Source organism: Chelonoidis abingdonii, chromosome 7 (assembly GCF_003597395.2).
Source record: "Chelonoidis abingdonii isolate Lonesome George chromosome 7, CheloAbing_2.0, whole genome shotgun sequence".
In the NCBI taxonomy this organism is placed as follows: domain Eukaryota; kingdom Metazoa; phylum Chordata; order Testudines; family Testudinidae; genus Chelonoidis; species Chelonoidis abingdonii.
The window spans coordinates 40,598,428-40,617,764 of NC_133775.1; the positions used below are offsets into that span (position 1 = coordinate 40,598,428).

The window sequence follows — 19,337 nt, forward strand, 5'->3', positions numbered from 1 at the left end:
TAGTTTTTGGGCTGGTAAATCCTTAGCTCTGTTCTCTTCAGTTCTGTGAGAGAATCAGACAATATACTCCCCATTTGGGGAAAAGTGCTAGATCCTCATCACCTAAATTATGTATAAGGTTTCCACCTTTTAAATGGATGTAGTAATAACTGACAACAAACAATTTTACTAGGATTCAATTACTTTACATATATACAAACCAAAAAACAGGAAAAGAAAAGAAAAAGGAGAGACAGGAAGCTGTACACTGAGTTGTCCAATATATTTTTGCAGTTTGTTGAACTTTTTTCTCTTTCATACAGAATGAACTATATTGGACAGACATTGATTTTCCTCTTGATTTTGCAGTTATTCATCAATAATGTCCTCACAGTCAATGTTTAAGTACCAATTCATTAGAAATGCCCCATCCTCAATAGAGTGTAAGAGTTGGAGCCACTAAACACAGTAGGCCAGATTGATCCCTGGAGTACACAAGAGATTAATTTGGCCCAATAATATTAGCTTCTGAAATTTTTTTTATACGTTGTATTGTTCCTTAGTAAACATGTTACATTATGTCAGTAAGTCATATCATTGGAATTATCTCAAAACTTCATTACAAACTGGAACTCAGAGTGTGGACTTACTAACCTTTCTTCATTCCTAAATTTAGTTTTTTAAAAGTTTACTCTTGTTTTATTTGATTTTTAACCCTATTAAAAGGCTAGCTACCATTCAGCAGTGAGATTTTAACAGTCTAAAAACATCAAGACCCAATGAATGTTGATGAAAAGTCTTCAGGTATTTCTTATTTATGGCCAAGACTTTCAGAAATGGGTGCCTATAGTTAGACACTTAGATACATATTTAGGTTTCTAAATGTGAGGTGCTGCTTGCTCAGTACTTTTGAAAATCACACTATTACTTAAAGGTATAAGAGCCTAAATTTAAGGTCCTAGTTTTCTAAAATCTTGGCCTCTGTTTTTAACACTCGTCCAAGGTTCTAGATGCTTATTACAATCTAATGGCAGTATCCTATTATCTATGAAGTAAGTTAATGGCCCTAGGCCAGCTCCTATTGGGCACATATCCAAATAATAAACACTACTATTACAATAGGTTCTATCTGGCACCAGTTTTGATCATCTCCTCAGAAAGACCAAAGATTGAATGGGCCTGGAGTCTAAACTATCCTTTCTTCCATAGTGATTAATGAGACACATTGGTATGGGAGAACAGGGTAACTTGTGTCTGTACAGAGCAGTCATACCAGAATAAATGAGAAATGTGGGGGGCAGAAGAAAACTTAAATGCTGATTGTGTGAAAGCTTTTATATAGGTTTATTTTAGTTACCATTTTTCAAGCTCTGTTTTAAGCAGTTCTCTTACTGTGAAACCCGATAACTATTTTCTTTTTTTTTCTTTTTCTTTTTTTTGTGCATTACTTCTCACAGATTATCAGCCTGTTCCCTAATTCTGTAAACATTTAACAAACAGTTCAGTTTAATAGCTGGAACTGAACCTTCAATAACAGGACAGACCCTAAGTAGCCAATAACTAGTTAATCAATGGGGGAATATTTACTAACAGCTCTGGATTTTGATATGGTTAGCTAAAGGTAGAGCATTTCAAACGGAAAGTCCTTGACTTTTGGATTCACGTCCCTCTCTGGCTGAACAGACTCTGAGTCTGTTGGCATTTAGGGTACAGTTCAAAATGCAAGTACTATTAGAGGCATTTGCCATATAGGGGTGGTTGCTGGTTTTGTAATGCAGTGACCCTATTCATTTTTTTTATGTTTATATTGCAATAGTTTTTAATGTTGTACATGCACCCAAGGACAATTGTTATGGGCAAACCAAACATAAACAGTAATTATTATTAATTCTTAGCATGTTTCATCTGCAGTACCAATCATGAACACTAATAATAATTATTATTATTAGCATGTTTCATCTGCCTATCCCAAAGTGCTTTACAAAAGTGAATATTTAGGATTTCCCCTATTTCACAGACTCAGAAAATGAGCCACAGAGAGGTTAATTTTCAAGATTTAGAAATGAAGTCTAAATTATCAACAACTCCGAAAATCAGTTTATCCTTATCTAGATGCCTAAATATGAATTTAAAAGATTAACTTTAGGCACCCAGATTTGAGATTTTGACCCATGACTTCTACTTATAGGTGAGAAATGCAGTTCTTCTAATCAGTACAGTTTTATTGTACTTTACCTTAAAGAGTATTCAGATAAAAATGCAAAGGGCTGATGGCATTTCCAGGAGGGCTAGGACATTGTTGTAGCTCACTTCAATATTTGGTTGTATATGAAGAACAGATTATCCAGATGCATACAGGAATGCTTTAAATATTTACTTCGCTAACAGGTGGGCTCTTTCAAAAGTACTCAGAATAGCCTAACTCTGTTTCACAGAAGTCTGACACTGAGAATTCTACCACTGATTTCACCAGGAGCAGTTAGACCAATGCAGAGCTCCCTTAATTCACTCAATACTCTTAAATTATAATTCAAAGAAAATTAAAGTACACAGTTGTTGATGGTCACCTAAAATAAATCAAATAGCTTCACTAATTGTGTCTCTTCTCAGAGCCCAAAACTGTAAAATACATGTAGTAAAAATCCTACTCAGGTCTCACATTGAGGTCAATGTAAGAATTGCCTGTGTATAAACTGCAGGCTCAGACCTTTAATGATGTTAGCTTGAAAGTATCAGTCATTTAGCTGAAATATTTCTGCAACAATTAAGGAGTTCCCTGTTAGGTTTTCATTACTGACCAAAATGGTCTAGACATGGAGTGTAACCTACATTTTTGAGGTGGAGGTTTCATTAATACTTCACATATTTTGCCTAAACAGTGGCTTCTTCATTATTTACAATAAGACTTTCTTTTAGACTAAGTATATTGGTTATTTTGTATGATTAGCAGCATTCATTAAAACAGAGCATGCATTATCTCAATCTGATTCTGAGATTTCTTACACTATTTTTATAATAGTGCAATATGGGGTCAGATGTTCAGCTGGTATAAATCTTTTTAATTCCACTGAAGTCTTATGCCAATATGCAGTAATGAGGATTTGGCTCAATATTGATTCCACTGGAGCTACCCCTGGTTTACATCAGAGTATTGGCTGATTAAATCAAAATTTATTCTCACGCAGTCTAAACGTGATGAGGCCTCTTTTACTTGATGAGATAAAAAGTTCTTTAGTACAACTACTAGCTCATGGAGACAGTACCTTCAGACGTGACATTCTGAGACCATCAAAACACAAATTAAATTCCTGGAATATCATTTCTCCATTACCATAATCTCATTACCATGATGCTGGCTCTGCTGAGCACCATTTTTTAGGTTAGAGGGTAACCTAAAAATGGTGATCAGCATAGCGAGAGACAGTGTCCCTTCTCTTAGTAAGAAATGTGGCTAATAGTTAAATATAAAAAAATGAGAGACTGGGACTTCTAAACCCAAATGTTTGTAGATACAGAAAGGAGGTATTTCATCGAAAACTTTCTTAGCTTTCAAAAATATCCTGATTATAGACTACAGTCTTGAAGGTGGCATATTTGTACATTTTCAGCTATATATATAGAAAATCTTTAGAAGAAAAGAACAGGCATCTAAGGGTCAGAACTTCAGCTGGTGAAATTTAGAGTTGCTCCATTGAATTCAATGTATCTACACCATTTGCAGGAGCTGAGGATCTGCTTTACAAAGTCCCACAGCTTGAGAACTTGATCCTACAACTAATGAAGTCAATGATATAACTACTCATGACTATAAGCCAAGCAAATCAGTCCCTAGTTTTGCATCCCACTGACATCAATGAAATGGGCTTTAGACCCTGAATAATAATCTTGTTCCAAAATTACAATTATTTAGATTGCTAGAATATTTTTAGTATTTGTGTTGGGCCAAATCCTGCTCACCTTAAAAGTGGACATGTGATGAGTAAGACTCAGAGTTTAATAATACTCTTCAATTGAGCAAGATGACCAGCATTTGGCCCATATTATATAGTCATTATGAACTTAATTCAGCTGCAATCAACTTCAATGATAGCAAGATCAGGATCTGTGCTTTTTATTGTGTATTTGTTTTTATTATGCATCCTTCATTTTAACCTGGTAGCAAACAATATGCACACCTAATACCAGTTCTGTCAAACAAAATTCTATTTCACATGCTGAAAGCATTAACACTTTGACATATACAGAAATCCCAGGCCTAAAATTTACAAAGGTTTTTATATCCCCTTACATGTGATAACGTGCTAAAAGAACTCAAATAATGCCAGTTCCTGCTGCTAGTATTTAAATAATGAGATCAACAGTTAATGTATTACATTTATAGTTTGCAAAGGTGGTACACCTCTGCCTCGATATAACATTGTCCTCGGGAGCCAAAAAATCTTACCATGTTATAGGTGAAACTGCGTCATATCGAACTTGCTTTGATCCACTGGAGTGCGCAGCCCCACCCCCCCGGAGCACTGCTTTACTACGTTATATCCGAATTTGTGTTATATCGGGTCGCATTATATCGAGGTAGATGTGTATTTAAAACTTGGTACTCTAATTATAACTATTGACAAGATGCATCTGTGTTCATCTAATTTCAGTAAATGCTAATTTTCCCATCTCTTCCATGTCCATCCAATGGGCAAATCTTTATCACTTGTGAGACTCTACTTTCTTTACACAAGAGATGTCTCCCAAGGTCCGTTTAATTTATTTGCACTGATTATCAACGAATAGTCAAGACAACAATAAATTAACAAATGTTAAGAGAATTTCTTATGAAAAGAAGCAAAGAGCTCTAGTGAGAAAAGAAAAGCAACTTCTTAATCTTGCTGGCACATGGAAACCCTACTGTTCCTCACTATACAAAAAATAATAATAATAATAATAATAATCTGTAAGAGGCATAATTGCTCCAGCACATTTTAGGTGCAACTTAAGTTCAGCAATAATGCCATGCTTCTTCTGTTATGCTTTACCTCTGTTGGAATTAAAGGTCCTATTACTACAAATACTGCAGATGCCAATTTTACCAGTGGTTAGTTTTTTGTTTTTGTGTTTTTAAACAAAGCCTTTTAATTTATCAGAAAACATCATACAGCCAAGAGCAGGTTTTTGTGTTAAGGAAGCTTTTTCTTTTTAGTGTAGAATATCAGTTCAAACAATTGCTTCTAGATTAATATAGCTATAACATTTTAGATATGCCTCACTTGTGTGTGCTGTGTTTGTGTGTTTATATATATTGGACTTGATAATATATTTTTAACATGACAAAAAATAAAGCTAGGAAATATGAAGTGGGGTTTTTGTTTTGTTTTTGCACTGCAGAGCTAGTAAAAAGACACAGCCTGAATTGTCCTTTCAGGAGTCTGTCAGGTCTCCTTGTAAATTACATAGAAAGCACTAGAGTCTGCAGAATCACAACACATACCAGTCATATTTCTTTGTCAGTTGCCTGTCTAAGACAAAGCATTTAATTTAGAATTTGTACAATATTTCTAAAAGAAAAAACAGACATATTCATGCAGGGTCAGACAGCACATTCTGGGAAGATAGGACCATTTCACCTGCTGATCCCTGGGACTCAAACAAACTTTTCAGCTGGGACCACCAGCAGTTATTCCTAACAATTCTTCCTATGGTTTGATCAACTTAACTCATTTTTTCAAGCTTGGAAATTGATTCTCTCTTTACCCTTTGGAGGGTTATGGTATTTTTAATAAGATGAAACTGGCTTTTACAAATATTTTACTATATTTTAAGTTAAAGGAGACATAAAAAGTGTTCAATTTCGCATTGAGCATTAACACACAGCATGCCAGTCAACAGCACACTTGAGCTATATCACTAATAAGCTGATCTGACCAGACATTTACAAGTTACTATTTGAAATCAACATTTTTGTATTGGTTAATAATAATTAGACATTAAACAGTTTTCTTTTGAGAAAGCTGAAGAGCTACATTTCCACTGAGACTCAATAAGCATTCAAAACTGAATTACATACTTTTAGGTGGGTATGGATATTAGAAAAAAATCATCTTTTCCATTGTAATGGGCCCAATTCTCCACTCCGTATCCACCAAGAACTCCTGCTGGTTTCCAAGGAAGTTTGGGAAGCATTCCAGTGGGATGACTGAAATAAAGCACCTACACTATATTCGAGCAAATACTCTGTCGTCCATGGATTTTACTTAAACAGAAGTTCATATATTTATTTTCTTTATATAACTGACCAATCACATTTTCCGTCAGAAATGTCCTGTACTCTGATGAATAGCAAGGTTTCCATTTACCAGAAATGCTTAAAAAAAAAAAGTTGATTTTCTTCCATTTCTTGCTCATGAAATTTAAATCAGCATTACAATAGTGCATTGACTCCAGGACCTTACAAAAATTCATAGTGTTGAAGCCATGCCATTTTGACTAAATGAGTTTATTCATACCAAATGCACTGCCAACACATTTGGTATTTAAAGGTGAGGGGGCTGGGGATGGGGGGAATCAAAGAAAGTCTTTTAAAAGTGTATTTTGTTTACTTGTACCAGGTTATAAAGCAAAAATATTTTCTAACAAGAGTTGCTGAGAAGTTAGTGGGCACTGAAGCAACAAAATATATTTCACTGTTTTCCCCATTCACTTGCTTCTCATTTCTATGAGTTTCTCTGCCTTAAAGTGGAGAACCTGAGGAGCCTAAACAGGAATTCTCCACCTTCATTCGTACTGGGACGGGCACCTATCATTTTTCTTTATGGAAAAAAAAATTAAAGCAATTTGTAAGAAAAAGTCAAGACTCTTAGGAATTTTGTTGTGGTCTTTCTAAATAGAAGATAATGTGTCTTATTAAAAAAGAATTACTATAAAGTTTAACACTTTATATGAATACATTGTGTAATTTGCTTTATAAACTGACAGTTTATGAGAAGCCCAATAAAATAAAAATCCCAGATCTAATCTTAATGTAGTTTACTAAGATATGATTTATACTGCATTCTGATGAAACTTTGAAATATATTCACTTTATCATATAATTTACAATGATGTGTCCAAAAGTTTTATTTCTATATTTTCTTTCCTGCTTTCAAGTGTCAGTCACTGAAAAGAGCATTTTTGTCTTAGATTTTACTGAATGTTATTTTTTTTTATCTTTGAAGTATTTTTAATAACAGTGGAGCACATAAAAGACTATTCAGAAATAACTTAATACTTCATTTGGGAAATTAGTCCAGATGCAACTGTCACTAAAATCAACGGAAAGACTCTTACTGACTTCAGTAACAGTTGGACTGAGCCCTAACCACACAGCTACCAGCAGTTTGTAAGCAAATGGCATACCCTGTTTCTGAACATTTAAACTACTGTGTTACTTGTCAGGCAGTTTTCAGGAAAACTCACAAACTGTGGAAATCTTAAGATGCTCCCTGTCATTTTACATATCTGATATTTCCTTGCTTTATTAGAATGGAGAAGGAACTTTAAAAGTAATTCTTCACTCAGGCTTTATTTTAGTAAATCTATCAATCTCACAAATCTGTGCTCCTGTTATTGTTAAAGTTATTTCAGTAAATACCAAGTAGCTTGCGCTGAATTTGTATCAGTGCTTCTTGGGTTCAGATTTTCATTTAAAATCTAGATTCAACCTCAGAACTCAGTTTCTTTGTTTTCATAAATACTGTTATGAAGTGAAGGCTGCAAAGAATCGTCTCCAGCTCACATTCAATTGGCATATTAGGTTTAAAAAACAATCTACCCAGTCTTTGTCTTCAGTATCCCTCATTCAATAACTTCAGTTTCAATATAGTAATGAGTACCCAACCCCCTGCAGCTAGATGGAGGTGGGGGAACTTATCCTTGGTGTAACTCCACTGGGATCATTGGAATTGCAGCAAGGATAGATTTGGCGCCCTCCTCCCTAACTGTAAATGAAACCAGCAGGGGGCAGAATTACTGATTGATATGCCACAATTCAAGTGGTGACCAGATACAAAATGCTGAATGGAAACTTTAATTATTCACCTTTCTGTGCTCCCCATCATAACTACTGTTGACTCAAAGCGTGGAAAACGACACCACTGTTCTCTTCGAAAACGGGCAAATCTCGTCACAAATAATGATATAAACATAAACAGGACTCTGTTCTGGAAGCATCAGCCCCCTAAGGCTGGGAGGTCCCCTAACAGCAAGGTTGCCACAAGAAGACCCTAATCCCTACTGCAAATTGCAGTGGAAAGAAGCGGCATTTCCACTCAGCTAGGAGTTCAAAGTCACTGGAGAATGCACAGCCAGGTTATATGTGTAATTCCACACATATGCAAGCAGATCTTTTAAGGTCATAAAATCGGACTGTTCCGCTGGTGTCCAACTGAGGTCCCCAAACTGGACGCTTCTGGAGCGGTTGTTGCTTCTCCTAACACTACCACGCATCTGTGCAGGAGCGCAGCTCTTAAAGCTGAGCACTGGGGGTTATGCACTGCGCGCCCCTCCCCTTCCCACCCACCCCCAGACGTGTGAGCTCAGGGCCCTCCCTACCTTCTGAGCTCCCCCTCCCGCGGGGGAGGATTGCGGCTTCTCGCTCGTCTGCAAGCTCCCAGGAATTGCACCCTGCTAACCATGTCCACAGACACCTAACGGACCACTCACTCTTCCCCAGGGATGGGGGAAGGAACGGGGGGTGGGAAACCGCTTCTCGGTACCAGGCTGAGGTGCTGAGCCCGGCTCCTGTCACGGACCTCCCTGCTGTGCCACAAAAGCGTCCTTAGCTCCCAAACCGATCGCCCGGTCAGTGATGGCTCTTCAGCTGGGAGCTGCACACCCCACCTGGCAGGGCGCGCAGGGAGAGAGTTGTCGGGCTAGCAAAGGGCCCATTTTAAATATTCTCTTCCCTGAGTTTTGGAAAACTTTTGCCAGTTAAAAATATTTGCAAAGAAAAATAGAGAAAGAAGAACTAAGAAGTATTTGAAATCTTGAGGTTCCCCCTCCCCCATCTCCCCGCTCCTCGGAGGAGAGTGCGGAGACTTCTGTTACACTTTAGCCAAGACTTTGGGTGAACTTTACCAGGTTAATGACTTGGTACATTCAATCGAGCTGAAAATCGCAGAAACATCTGTTGGTTTTAAAAATGGATTTCGTGGTGGAGGAAACACAGAGCTGTGTTCAAACCCACCTTGCTTCGCCCCCTCCTCCCTTTCCGCAGTTACAAGAAAGAGGTCGATGTGGAGGTCTTTAAACCATCAGCACCTTAGAAAAGCTTCTCTATATCTGGTTGTGCAACAGGCTCCCAGCAGCGCTTAATACCCCGAGCTAACCCCTCACCCCATTATTTTCGGTCTTCCTCTAGAACCGGGTGGCAGCACTGTCCTGCATTTCCCTCCCCAGCTGGGGAGGGGGGCTGGCTGGTAGCGCCCATCTCCCGTCTCTTTCTTACCTCCTCTGACCTCTGCAGCCTGGAGAAAGAAAGTAAAAGTGATGAGTGTGGTTACAGTGGAGTCCCGGAGCCACCTTTTCGTTTTCCACCTTGTGGACCATCTCTGCATCTCCATGCTGGGCGCCCACAAGTGTGAACCGCACTCCGGGCGCCTTCAATTTACACCCGCTCCGTCCCTTCCACGGTATTCCCAGAGATGCTGCCTCTTATAGAGCCATCCGTGAACCACCAAAGGGGATTTCTTTTTGTCCCTCTCTTTGCTCCGTGCAGGCCCCCTCCGCTCCTTCCTCCCCCGGTGCCCTGCCTTCAGACTGCAGGGAGATGAGGGGCTTTAATCAAAATGCCAGGAGCACGGCATCCCCCTACAGGCTCCATCCCGTCAGAGGGCTGGGCGAGAGGCACTCGGCAGCCACCCCCGGGAGCCCAAACTGACAAGCCAGCGGCAGGTCAGAAGCCAATCGCACGCCTCCTCCGGCAGCCCACAGACCGCCCTCCCTCGGCCCCGCAGGCTGGACCAGCCCCTCGAGCCGCCCAGCCAGGGCAGATCAATACTTGGGGAATGAAAGGAATTGCAGGAGCAGCCCGCGGGGAGCTTCTGTGCTCAGCAGCGCCCGGACCAGTCCGCTCCGCAGCGGGCTCCAGCCTCAGCCTGCTCGCTCCCCGCCCTGGGAGCCGTGCTGCAGTGGCTCAGCCCGGACCTGCCGGAATCCGCTCCCCTAGCCAAGTGGGGGCAGAGAGGCGAGCGGGCGATGAGGCAGAATGGGAGGCAAGAGGGAGCAGGCAGGGGGAGTAGAAGAACGGGGGAGGGGGTCAGAGGATCACGGTGCCCTCCCTGGTTCCCACAGCTCTGCGCTGCTGACAGTTATAACCCAGGCCAGACAGCCATCGATGCCTGTCAGAAAAGGCGCTGCCTGCTACTAGAACTGATGCAGTGACACGTTTCCCCGCTTCCCACGAGCAGGTTTGGGTATTTAAAAGAACTCTGGCGTGGCAAGGTTAAAGGAAGCGGGGGAATCAACAGAATGCAGAGAAGAGGCCTTGAAACCGGGGAGAGCTGCTGGCCCAACATTTAGAAGTCCATCTAAGACAAATTCCGTCTGTACTGTCTGTGTTTATATGGATATTCCACATTATCCCATATTTACATGTCACTAGAGCATAGCCAGTTTGCTCAAATTAGCCAAACCACTTAAGAATTCTATCTCACTGACTGTAAAGGCATTGGTTAATCTAAACTGACTGTTCTTTATTGATGGCTCTAGTCATATGTATATATGGGATTTGTAAAGTGTGTCTTTATTGGTATATTTATGCTTCAAAACAAGTTAATTTATCTTTTAAAATGAAAACTTTTAACAATCATATGATTTAATAATGGCTTCCAAGAAAATTATGTTTTACTAGGGAGAAAAAGCATGACAAGTTTAAAACAAAAAGGAATAAATTTCAGAACTTAATAGCATTTTACCCTTTTTTTTACTGTACTGTACATTTATCACAGAAAATGGCCATACTTACCTCCTTTGTAAAGTGCTTTGAGATCGACTAATGAAAAGCATTATATAACAGTAGGTATTGTTGTATTTCACCATTTCATGCACAGATTTCAGAGAGGGTAAAATCAGTTTCATTTGTTTACACCTAGGGAAACTGAGGCACAGATAGGTGAATTGACTGGCCCAAGGTCACTCAGCAGGCCAGTGTGAGAGCTAGGAATAATGCCTAGGTCCTCTGAGTCCTAATTTAGTGATCTATCTGCTGGGACACACTTCCTCTCTAACTGCCGAACTTCAATATATAATGGCAGAGGTTTAAGGAGAGCTTCATTAAACACATACATTTGGCTAAATCCTACTTGCCTTTACTCTCCATTAGTGAGTAAATGCACTATGAATTTTAAAAGGTGACTTGTGAATGGAAAAATAGTTTTGCATCCCATTTTCTTTATGCAGACTAAATAAGGTTTTATTTTAAATTGGATGGGAGAGGTGTAGAAATTCCTGTTTTATATATCACATTTTTCTAAAAAGACTCAATGGACAACTGGAGGACTATTGGAATTATAACCTCCAAGAAATATATTAAAAAAACTTGATTTTATCTGTTTTTGAGTGATAGTTATCAAGTACTAATTCTGCAATATGGAGAATTGGTGGACCTCTATGCCCATATGGAGACCTACTGAAGTCAAAAGATGAAAAATAACCAAACCAAAACAACAACAAAAACTTTGGAAATTCTAAAAACAAAATACCTGGTTTCAAAAACTGGTTAAGTTACAAAGTGCTAACAATGTACCTACTTATCTTATAAAATATGGCTACTTAGAAGCAAGGAATTAATAACTTATATATTCATTTGGTTATTTATATTGCCCTCAGTGATGTGCTAGAACCTTCCTAGAACAGATAGGCATCGATGACTTTTTCAGTGGGTCCTGCTTCTCCTCTTTCCTATATCTATGAGACTTCTCAGGGGCCTTTTCCCTTCTCACTTTACATCCTATCTTTGGGAGATCTCATCCACTTACCTGGCTCCAAGTATCATCTCTATATTTATGATTTACAAATCTGTCTCTCTGTCAGCAACATTTCTCCTGCATCTCCTCCTGCATTTCAGCTTGCCTCTGTGACATCCCTGCTTGGATGCCATGTTATCAGCTTAAGTCCTCTTCTTGTGTCTTCAGACTGCTTCCCGCCATATCTGTGCACATGCAGTTGCCCAGTCATTGCACTCTGCCAGGTCACTGGAAACTCATTCACATTCAAGCAGTGGGCATCGCAGGAGATGCTTCATATTTTGAAGCTCTCTGCTGCAGTCACAGGTATTGGGGCGAGTGATGTAGCCCCACTTGATCATTGCATCTCTAAAACAGAGAGAGACAGAGAAACAGAAGCATATTTCATAACCAGCATATTCATTTGATTTTCTTTTTAAAAAGAAATTATAATTCTTTACCTATTTAAATTAAATAAAACATTCAAAATGTTCTTTTTACTTCAGAATGGGTTAGCAGTTCCCAGTCAGTGAGTAGCACCAATCAAATTTTGTTCTGTATCGGACACCACCAGAGGAGAGCTGGGAGAACCTATTTCCTGTGTGTTTATCTGTTTCCATCTAAAATTACAGGCCTTTTCCAAGAGCCTTAGGAAGGGCAAGGTACACTTTCCAACATGGTCATCTTCATCCCTTAAAATTGCTTCCCCTGAGCCAGAAAAGAGAAGGAAACATTTTTATAGGAAGAAAAAAATGATAGATACCTACGAAACCTGACAAAGAAGCCATTTCTGACAATACACCTGAGTTATTCTGGGCCATGTTTGCAGGGCTCACCTAGACAACCTGTATCAGCAATGCAACAGTTTAAAGAATAATACATTCTCCATTTCCTTCATATAGGTATAATCCAGTAAAGTCAACAGAAAGACACCCATTGACTTCAGTGGGCTCTGGATCAGGCCCTAGCAGAATGTTCCTTTTCTGATTTTTCTTCCCCACCCGTAAGATCTTTACCAGGTAGGTAATTTACCAGATAAAATGCTGAGTGTCTGGCTTCCCAGACACAAAATTATCAGGAGTTGCTCAATCAAGTCACATACATAAACTCAAGAATGTTCTGAAAAGTTTTTCACAATTTAGATTCTTAAAACTATTACTCTCTTCTGGAAGTAAACAACTTCACCATTAGCAACTTCATTAAATGTCTGACTTGAATTTGCTGTTTGTTGTTGTTGTTTTGTTTGTGTCCTGCATTTTTTAGGTATAAGTAGTTAACATTTTAGTTACAGTGTTGGCACCAGGAAAGAAAATGACTTTAATATATTTGACATTTTTTAAAAATTGGTGAACAAAAATATTTTAAATAATAGATAGACTAGGTGAGCCATAAAATAATTATTTAAAATATTTAGGTAGCAAATCCCACTATTCAGAGGTTAATTTAGGATGCGCATAATAGTTCTGGATGTGAAAGAGGGAGTTAAAACTTGAGAGCCTTTGAGAGAATAACCAAGTGAGAGATGCTTAATGTGCTATAAAATGTTAAAGCAAAGTGTGATCCATAAATTATTCTGTGTATTTGTCCTTTCTGCTGGCTTTTTTATACCTTTTTACACATCAGGTTAGGATTATAGAGAAAAGAATGACTAGCATTCTGACATTCATTATGCTCTCCTTGATACATCAGCAGTGGCAGATTAGTTGATGTTTAAACGTTAGGAGTTGCTCTCTTTTATGTACACAGATGGGTCATTGTTGTATTTTTGGACAGTGGGGGTAGGGTTAGGAAGTACTGAGAAGAGAATGTGCTTCCTTACCTAACCTAATTCACAAGAAACCCGCAGTGGCAGTTTCACAGTCTTGTGCCTCTAGACTCTTTCAGTAGTTTACAGATATTTTCTTTTTCAGGGGTGTCATAATTCAGCAGAGTTTCCAAGACATATGAGAACATGTAAATAAAATGCTGATCTGCAAAAGAGTGAGGGGAGGGCTGAAGTACCTGAAATACCCCCATCTACTTCAAACCAAAAGAAAAATATCCAAATTAAATTAATAGAGAAGATGGACACTAAGGGATGCTGGCTTTTAAGCCATGAACATATCTGTTGCAACACTCACTTTTGTAGTATGATGAGTAGAACTGGAAAAAGAGGCTCAGATTTCATGGGGAACCTATACTGAGATTAGAGATAATGTATAGTAGCCTTGGTAGGTTCTTGCGGGTGGCCGGGAAAGAGTATCAGCAACTAACCACTGCTCTTTCTGTAAGTTTAATAATGCCCTTCTTCTTACAACTCTGCCCGCTTGCGACATTACTTATTGCCAATGAAATGGCCTCTTCTAATAAGAGAGCAAAGCCTGCTTCTTGTGACATCCCATGGCCTTTTGATAACTTTCCTCTTGTGTTATTTAAAGGAGAGGGATATTTTCACGTGCTCACATTCACATACACACAAAAACAAGGAATCTTAGTGTTATTGTATTACAAGGTATCCAGGTTATCCAATAGTAGTTCTAGCTTTACATTACGTTATAGTTTTAAGTTATGAAGCAAATTACTTACTCTATTACTAAAAATTATTTATATTTGCGTATACAAAATTGTCACAAACTCTAGTGGCATATTGAAAAATATGCTTTCTTTTAAAAGAGAGAAACTTTTCCAATGAAAAGTTAACCAGTGATGTCTACTTTCACACTCACTCCTAGTTATTTCTTTTCAGAAATACACACAAGACTGGGAATTGGAAGTCATAGTGCCAGTGCAGCTTGCTGTCTGAAGATCGACGAGTCACAAAGACATCCTGAGCTTCAGCTTCCCCATCTGTAAAAACTGTACTAATCATCATCATCAACACCTATAAAGGACTTTAAGATCAGAGCTGTTCAAAAAGAAATAACCAAAACAATTTTTCAGTGAAAAATTGCTTTTAGACCAAAATAAACATTTTCTTTTTGGTCTAATTTCTTTACATTTTTCATTGAAAAGATGATCTCCTTCTTTCCCTTCCTTCTCTTCCTGGTGAAAAAGTGTCCAAATCACAAAAATTCAATGGGCATTAATTGGCAACCTTATTGGCAGCCTCAGCAGACAGACTAACTTTTCTAGAACAGTGTTGTGTCACGTTGGTGGGGGAGCTTGCAGTGTCACTGACCCACTCCGTGGGATAAATAGACAATTCCCATTTGCAGGGCACATTTCCTTCATGAGCATTATGTGTCATTACAAAACTAGAATTGAAAAAAAAAAGAAAAACCTCCAAAACCTGTTAATTAATAATGTTCATCTTATCTCAAGAAATGCTAAACCGAGCCTTTTTTTCTTTCTAAAAGTGCACAAGCAGTGATTGTTGTCCCACACATTTTGAGTGTATGTAGCATAATCATTGTAAAGTCAGGGTCTGTTGAAGTGTGTGGAATACTGGGTAGTGCTAACAATAAATGATCTAGCAAAAAAGTTCCTGATGGTTTGCCTGAAGAAGCAATGAAAGTAATCATATTAAATAATCATAAAAGCTTGCCATTTTTAAAGCACACAAACTTTTCCTAAACTCTGTCCTTTGGTTTCAAGTCACAGATGTAAGCCCTAAGTCATTGCTCCTTTAGGGGCCTGAAACTGCTCCCTTGCAAGTTCATTAGAATATCTGATTGATCCACCTTTAATGATTATCTGTGGGATTTAATTTGAAAGTATGTTGAACACAATACAAGAAACATTACACTTCACATATTTCCTCTTCAGTAGTCTTCTTTTTCCTCTGGGTGAATCCTGACACCTTATTTGGTAGGACCATCCTTCTGGAACTGGGGGAGCAGGGCTGTACCAGTTGAGTGTTGGTTAAAAGGGCCATCATGCTGGCCCGGGGCAGGCTGGTTCAGGGTTTGGCATCCACATAACAAAGGGGAGCACTCACTTCTTCTTTGAAAAAGCACAGGATGTGACCCTAGTGCTAGTGGGTGTTACGGATAGTACCATGTCTGCTAGCTGGCTATGGGCTTTGCAACCTTTAACTCTCAGACCAGAGCTTAGGGCTGGGTTACATCAACCAGCATGGAAGTGGGTCAGCCTACCTAGCACTCACTTGCACACTGATGTGGACTCGTTCCCTACTGCTGTTCCCTATGCTTTCTTCCCCACTTAAGCATGCCCACAACAAAAGTCAGGATCTGTCTCCATATCTTGCCCTGTTGCAGTCATGTGGTGTTGAAGGTTGTAATACATCACAAAGAGAATCGGCTACTAAAGCAGCTATCTCTGTTCATAATACTACAGCAGATAATTTTTACTGTTTGGGATAAGCAAACTCATATTACCTCATTTAAAACCCACTGAAGTGTCATAGACTTAAATGCTGGATTCATACTCAGATTTTACTTGTGTTGTCTTCCACATAGAAAAGGCTGTATCAAATGGAGCAGAGAAGGAAGAGAGAAAAAAATCCAGTTAAAGAACAGTAAAAGATAAAAGGGTTTAATTTTCAAAAGTCAGTGGGGAATTTTCAATGAGACTTGTACTCCTAAGTCACTTAGTAGTAGTAGTAAATATTTATATTTATATGTAATCACACCCAAAGGCCAAGGCTCCCAATGTGCTGGGTGTTGTACAAACACAGAAAAGAAACAATCTTTGCAGTGGAGAATTTACAATCTAAATGGATGGAAGGCAGGGAATATGGACACAACTGGACTGTTTCTTTTTCTTTCTTGTCAGTTCCCTTCTTTTGAAATCAGTGACTTTCATAGCAAAACACATGGATATCTGCCAGACTGTCATGCAAGTTTGTCTCTCTGATGTCCACTGATATCTGGTCCATGGACCAAGTCTTTGTTCTACCCTTTGGTTATTTTCCATCTATGATCATTGCAAGAGCCATCCTACCAATATAGCTCTAAAGTCTCCACTGGATATGCCCATAACAATGTAGCCAAGCCTCCCTCAACCATCTTCAGTTGGAGCAACCTGCATTAGGCCTACTGTGGTTTCACTTTTGATAATCTTTACTTTTTTTTCCATGTAGGTAATGGAACAATGTGCAAATATCTAGTGATTGAAACATTTTGCTTAATTTGCTGCCTCAAGCATGAAGCAATGAACATAGTATTTCTATTATGCATTTGTTTATTTTCTAATCCCATTCAAAATGTATAATATTGCAAATATGTCAGAATAGTTTGACAATCAGTATCCTGCATCTGATTAATCAGAACTAAGTATTTTCTCACCCATTTCTTGATCGACATTTGATATTGAAACTAAATGTACAATAAAAATTTCATATAAAATGTCAAGTTATTAAACACTATCACATTATGCCAGAGTCATAAACATCATCATTTGTAGTGCTCTTTAAAGATTCCAGATGATCTTTTTATCTACAGTATAAAACAGATACAGGATGGAGAATGGCAGGGTAAGTTTTCCCATACTTCCTACCAACATGTTTCATCACTGATGAAGAGGGACCACATCTAAATAGCTCAGTTTACATGCTATTCAATCCTTAGCCTTCTAAGGTTACTAACAAAGGTATAATTTGGTGCCAATCACAGTAGTCTATGGGCTTTTTATTTTATTTTTTTTTGTGATGCTGATCTGAGATTTTTTTCATGTTCATTTCAAAAACTGGTGCCCTAGAGGTGAACTGCTCTGCAACTCACTGCAAATCCCTGAGATGTCCATTCCCATCGAATAATGTCTTAGATCTTGTCCATACTAAAAGCATGTACAATTCTAAGAACTCTTTTAATTCAACAATTAAATGCTATTTAATTCAGAATAAAATAGCTAGAATGTTAACCAACTAAGATGATAACTATGTCCATTAGTGTATGCAATTTTTTTCCTTATGCCATGAATTAGAACTAGTCAGGCATTTTTCATTGAATTTGTTAATAAAATGGCTTTTTGACAAAAATGGAAATTTTCACAGAAACTTTTCATTTTTGTTGGCAATTTTGTATTTTTCTAAAAAACTCTCACCCCCCCCACCCCACCTTTACTTCACTGGAAAAGGAGAAAGAAGTAAAAAGAAATAAAGATTAAATGGGGTGGGGATGGGAAAGACTGACTCTCTCTCTCTCTTTTCCCTAGCCTTTTATCCCCATTTACCACTGGGAAAATAAATTAAGGGAAAAGTTTTAAAAAGTTAGACATCGTTTTTCTCATTTTCACTTCTATTACATTTTTCCAGTAAAAAAGTGGGGAAAAAAGCCTAAAAAGTGAGAAGAATTTGGCAGAAGAATGGAAGTCTCAACTTGCCACTTGTCTGACCATTGCCAGATGGTAGTGATTTGTAAACATCATGGCAAAGAGAGTTTTTAAGCAGAGGATCTATATGTAAACCTGAAATATAAATATGAAGATCCAAATTATCTCTGGATCATAGCTCTTGTTGAAATAACATACTGTAACAGTTATAAAGGAACCATTTGGGGCTATGTTAATAATAGGCCAGTCATTCCTAATAACATATTGGCAAGAGACATAATATTTCAAGATGAAGCTATAGCTGACTGACAATGATGTATGGATTATGGGCAAGGTTCACGCTTCTAATGGGAGAATTATTGCATACTGCCTTCTAAAATTAAAATTAGAATAGTTGAAAAAGAAAGGAAGTTAACGAGCACAAAAATATTTTTTTAAATATGTACAGCCTGGTTCTGATATCACTTAGAGCAGGGGCAGCTCTGTGTATTTTGCCACCCCAAGCATGGCAGTCAGGCTGCCTGTGGCGGTGCGCCTGCGGGATGTCCTCCAGTCCCATGCCTTCGGCGTACCTGCTGCTGAATTGCTGCTGAAACCACGGGACCGGCAGACCTCCCGCAGGTGCTCTGCCGCAGACAGTCTGACTGCTGCCCTCACGGCGACCAGCGGGCTGCCCCCCGCGGCTCGCCGCCCCAGGTACACGCTTGGTGCGCTGGTGCCTGGAGCCGCCCCTGACTTAGAGCTATATAAATCAGGTTTAACTCCATTTCAGTAACAACAGTGTAAAACTAATATCAGTGTGTAAATCAGGCCCTTATGATCTGAATTAAATTTGTCCCCAAAGAGGTTTGTGGTTGAGGTTGCCACATTGTCTTTAGCTATCTTCTTTTTCTGCCATAGATATCACAGTATACATGATAAAAATATATTGTATGTATAGAGAGTGAGGAAAGAGCCGCAGACAAGCGACCAGGGAGCTTTGCGAACAGGGGCTGCTAACAGGGAGTTTCGCAAGGGAGTTTGGAAGGGGAGTGGGAAGGGAGCAGGGGTCCCTTGTCAGTCCTATCTGTGACCCGTTAGTCCCTTGAAAACCTATAAATCAAACTAATCCAAACTTTCTCTTCAAAGCAGAGCAGACAAGGGAGTTTGAGAGGGAGTTTGATACAGGAAAGCTTACGA

The 19,337-nt window shown here is 38.8% G+C and overlaps 1 protein-coding gene across 1 annotated transcript in view; it reads right to left on the reverse strand.

Moving 5' to 3' along the window:
- COL11A1 (collagen type XI alpha 1 chain) overlaps positions 1 to 9,669 on the reverse strand; it is a 239,140-nt gene extending 229,471 nt beyond the window's left edge. Inside the window, exon 1 of the mRNA XM_032797054.2 lies at positions 9,452 to 9,669. Within this exon, the coding sequence (XP_032652945.1) occupies positions 9,452 to 9,566 (115 nt within the window). The 5' untranslated portion in view covers positions 9,567 to 9,669. The remainder of the gene's footprint in view (positions 1 to 9,451) is intronic.
- Between the last annotated feature and the right edge of the window lie 9,668 nt (positions 9,670 to 19,337).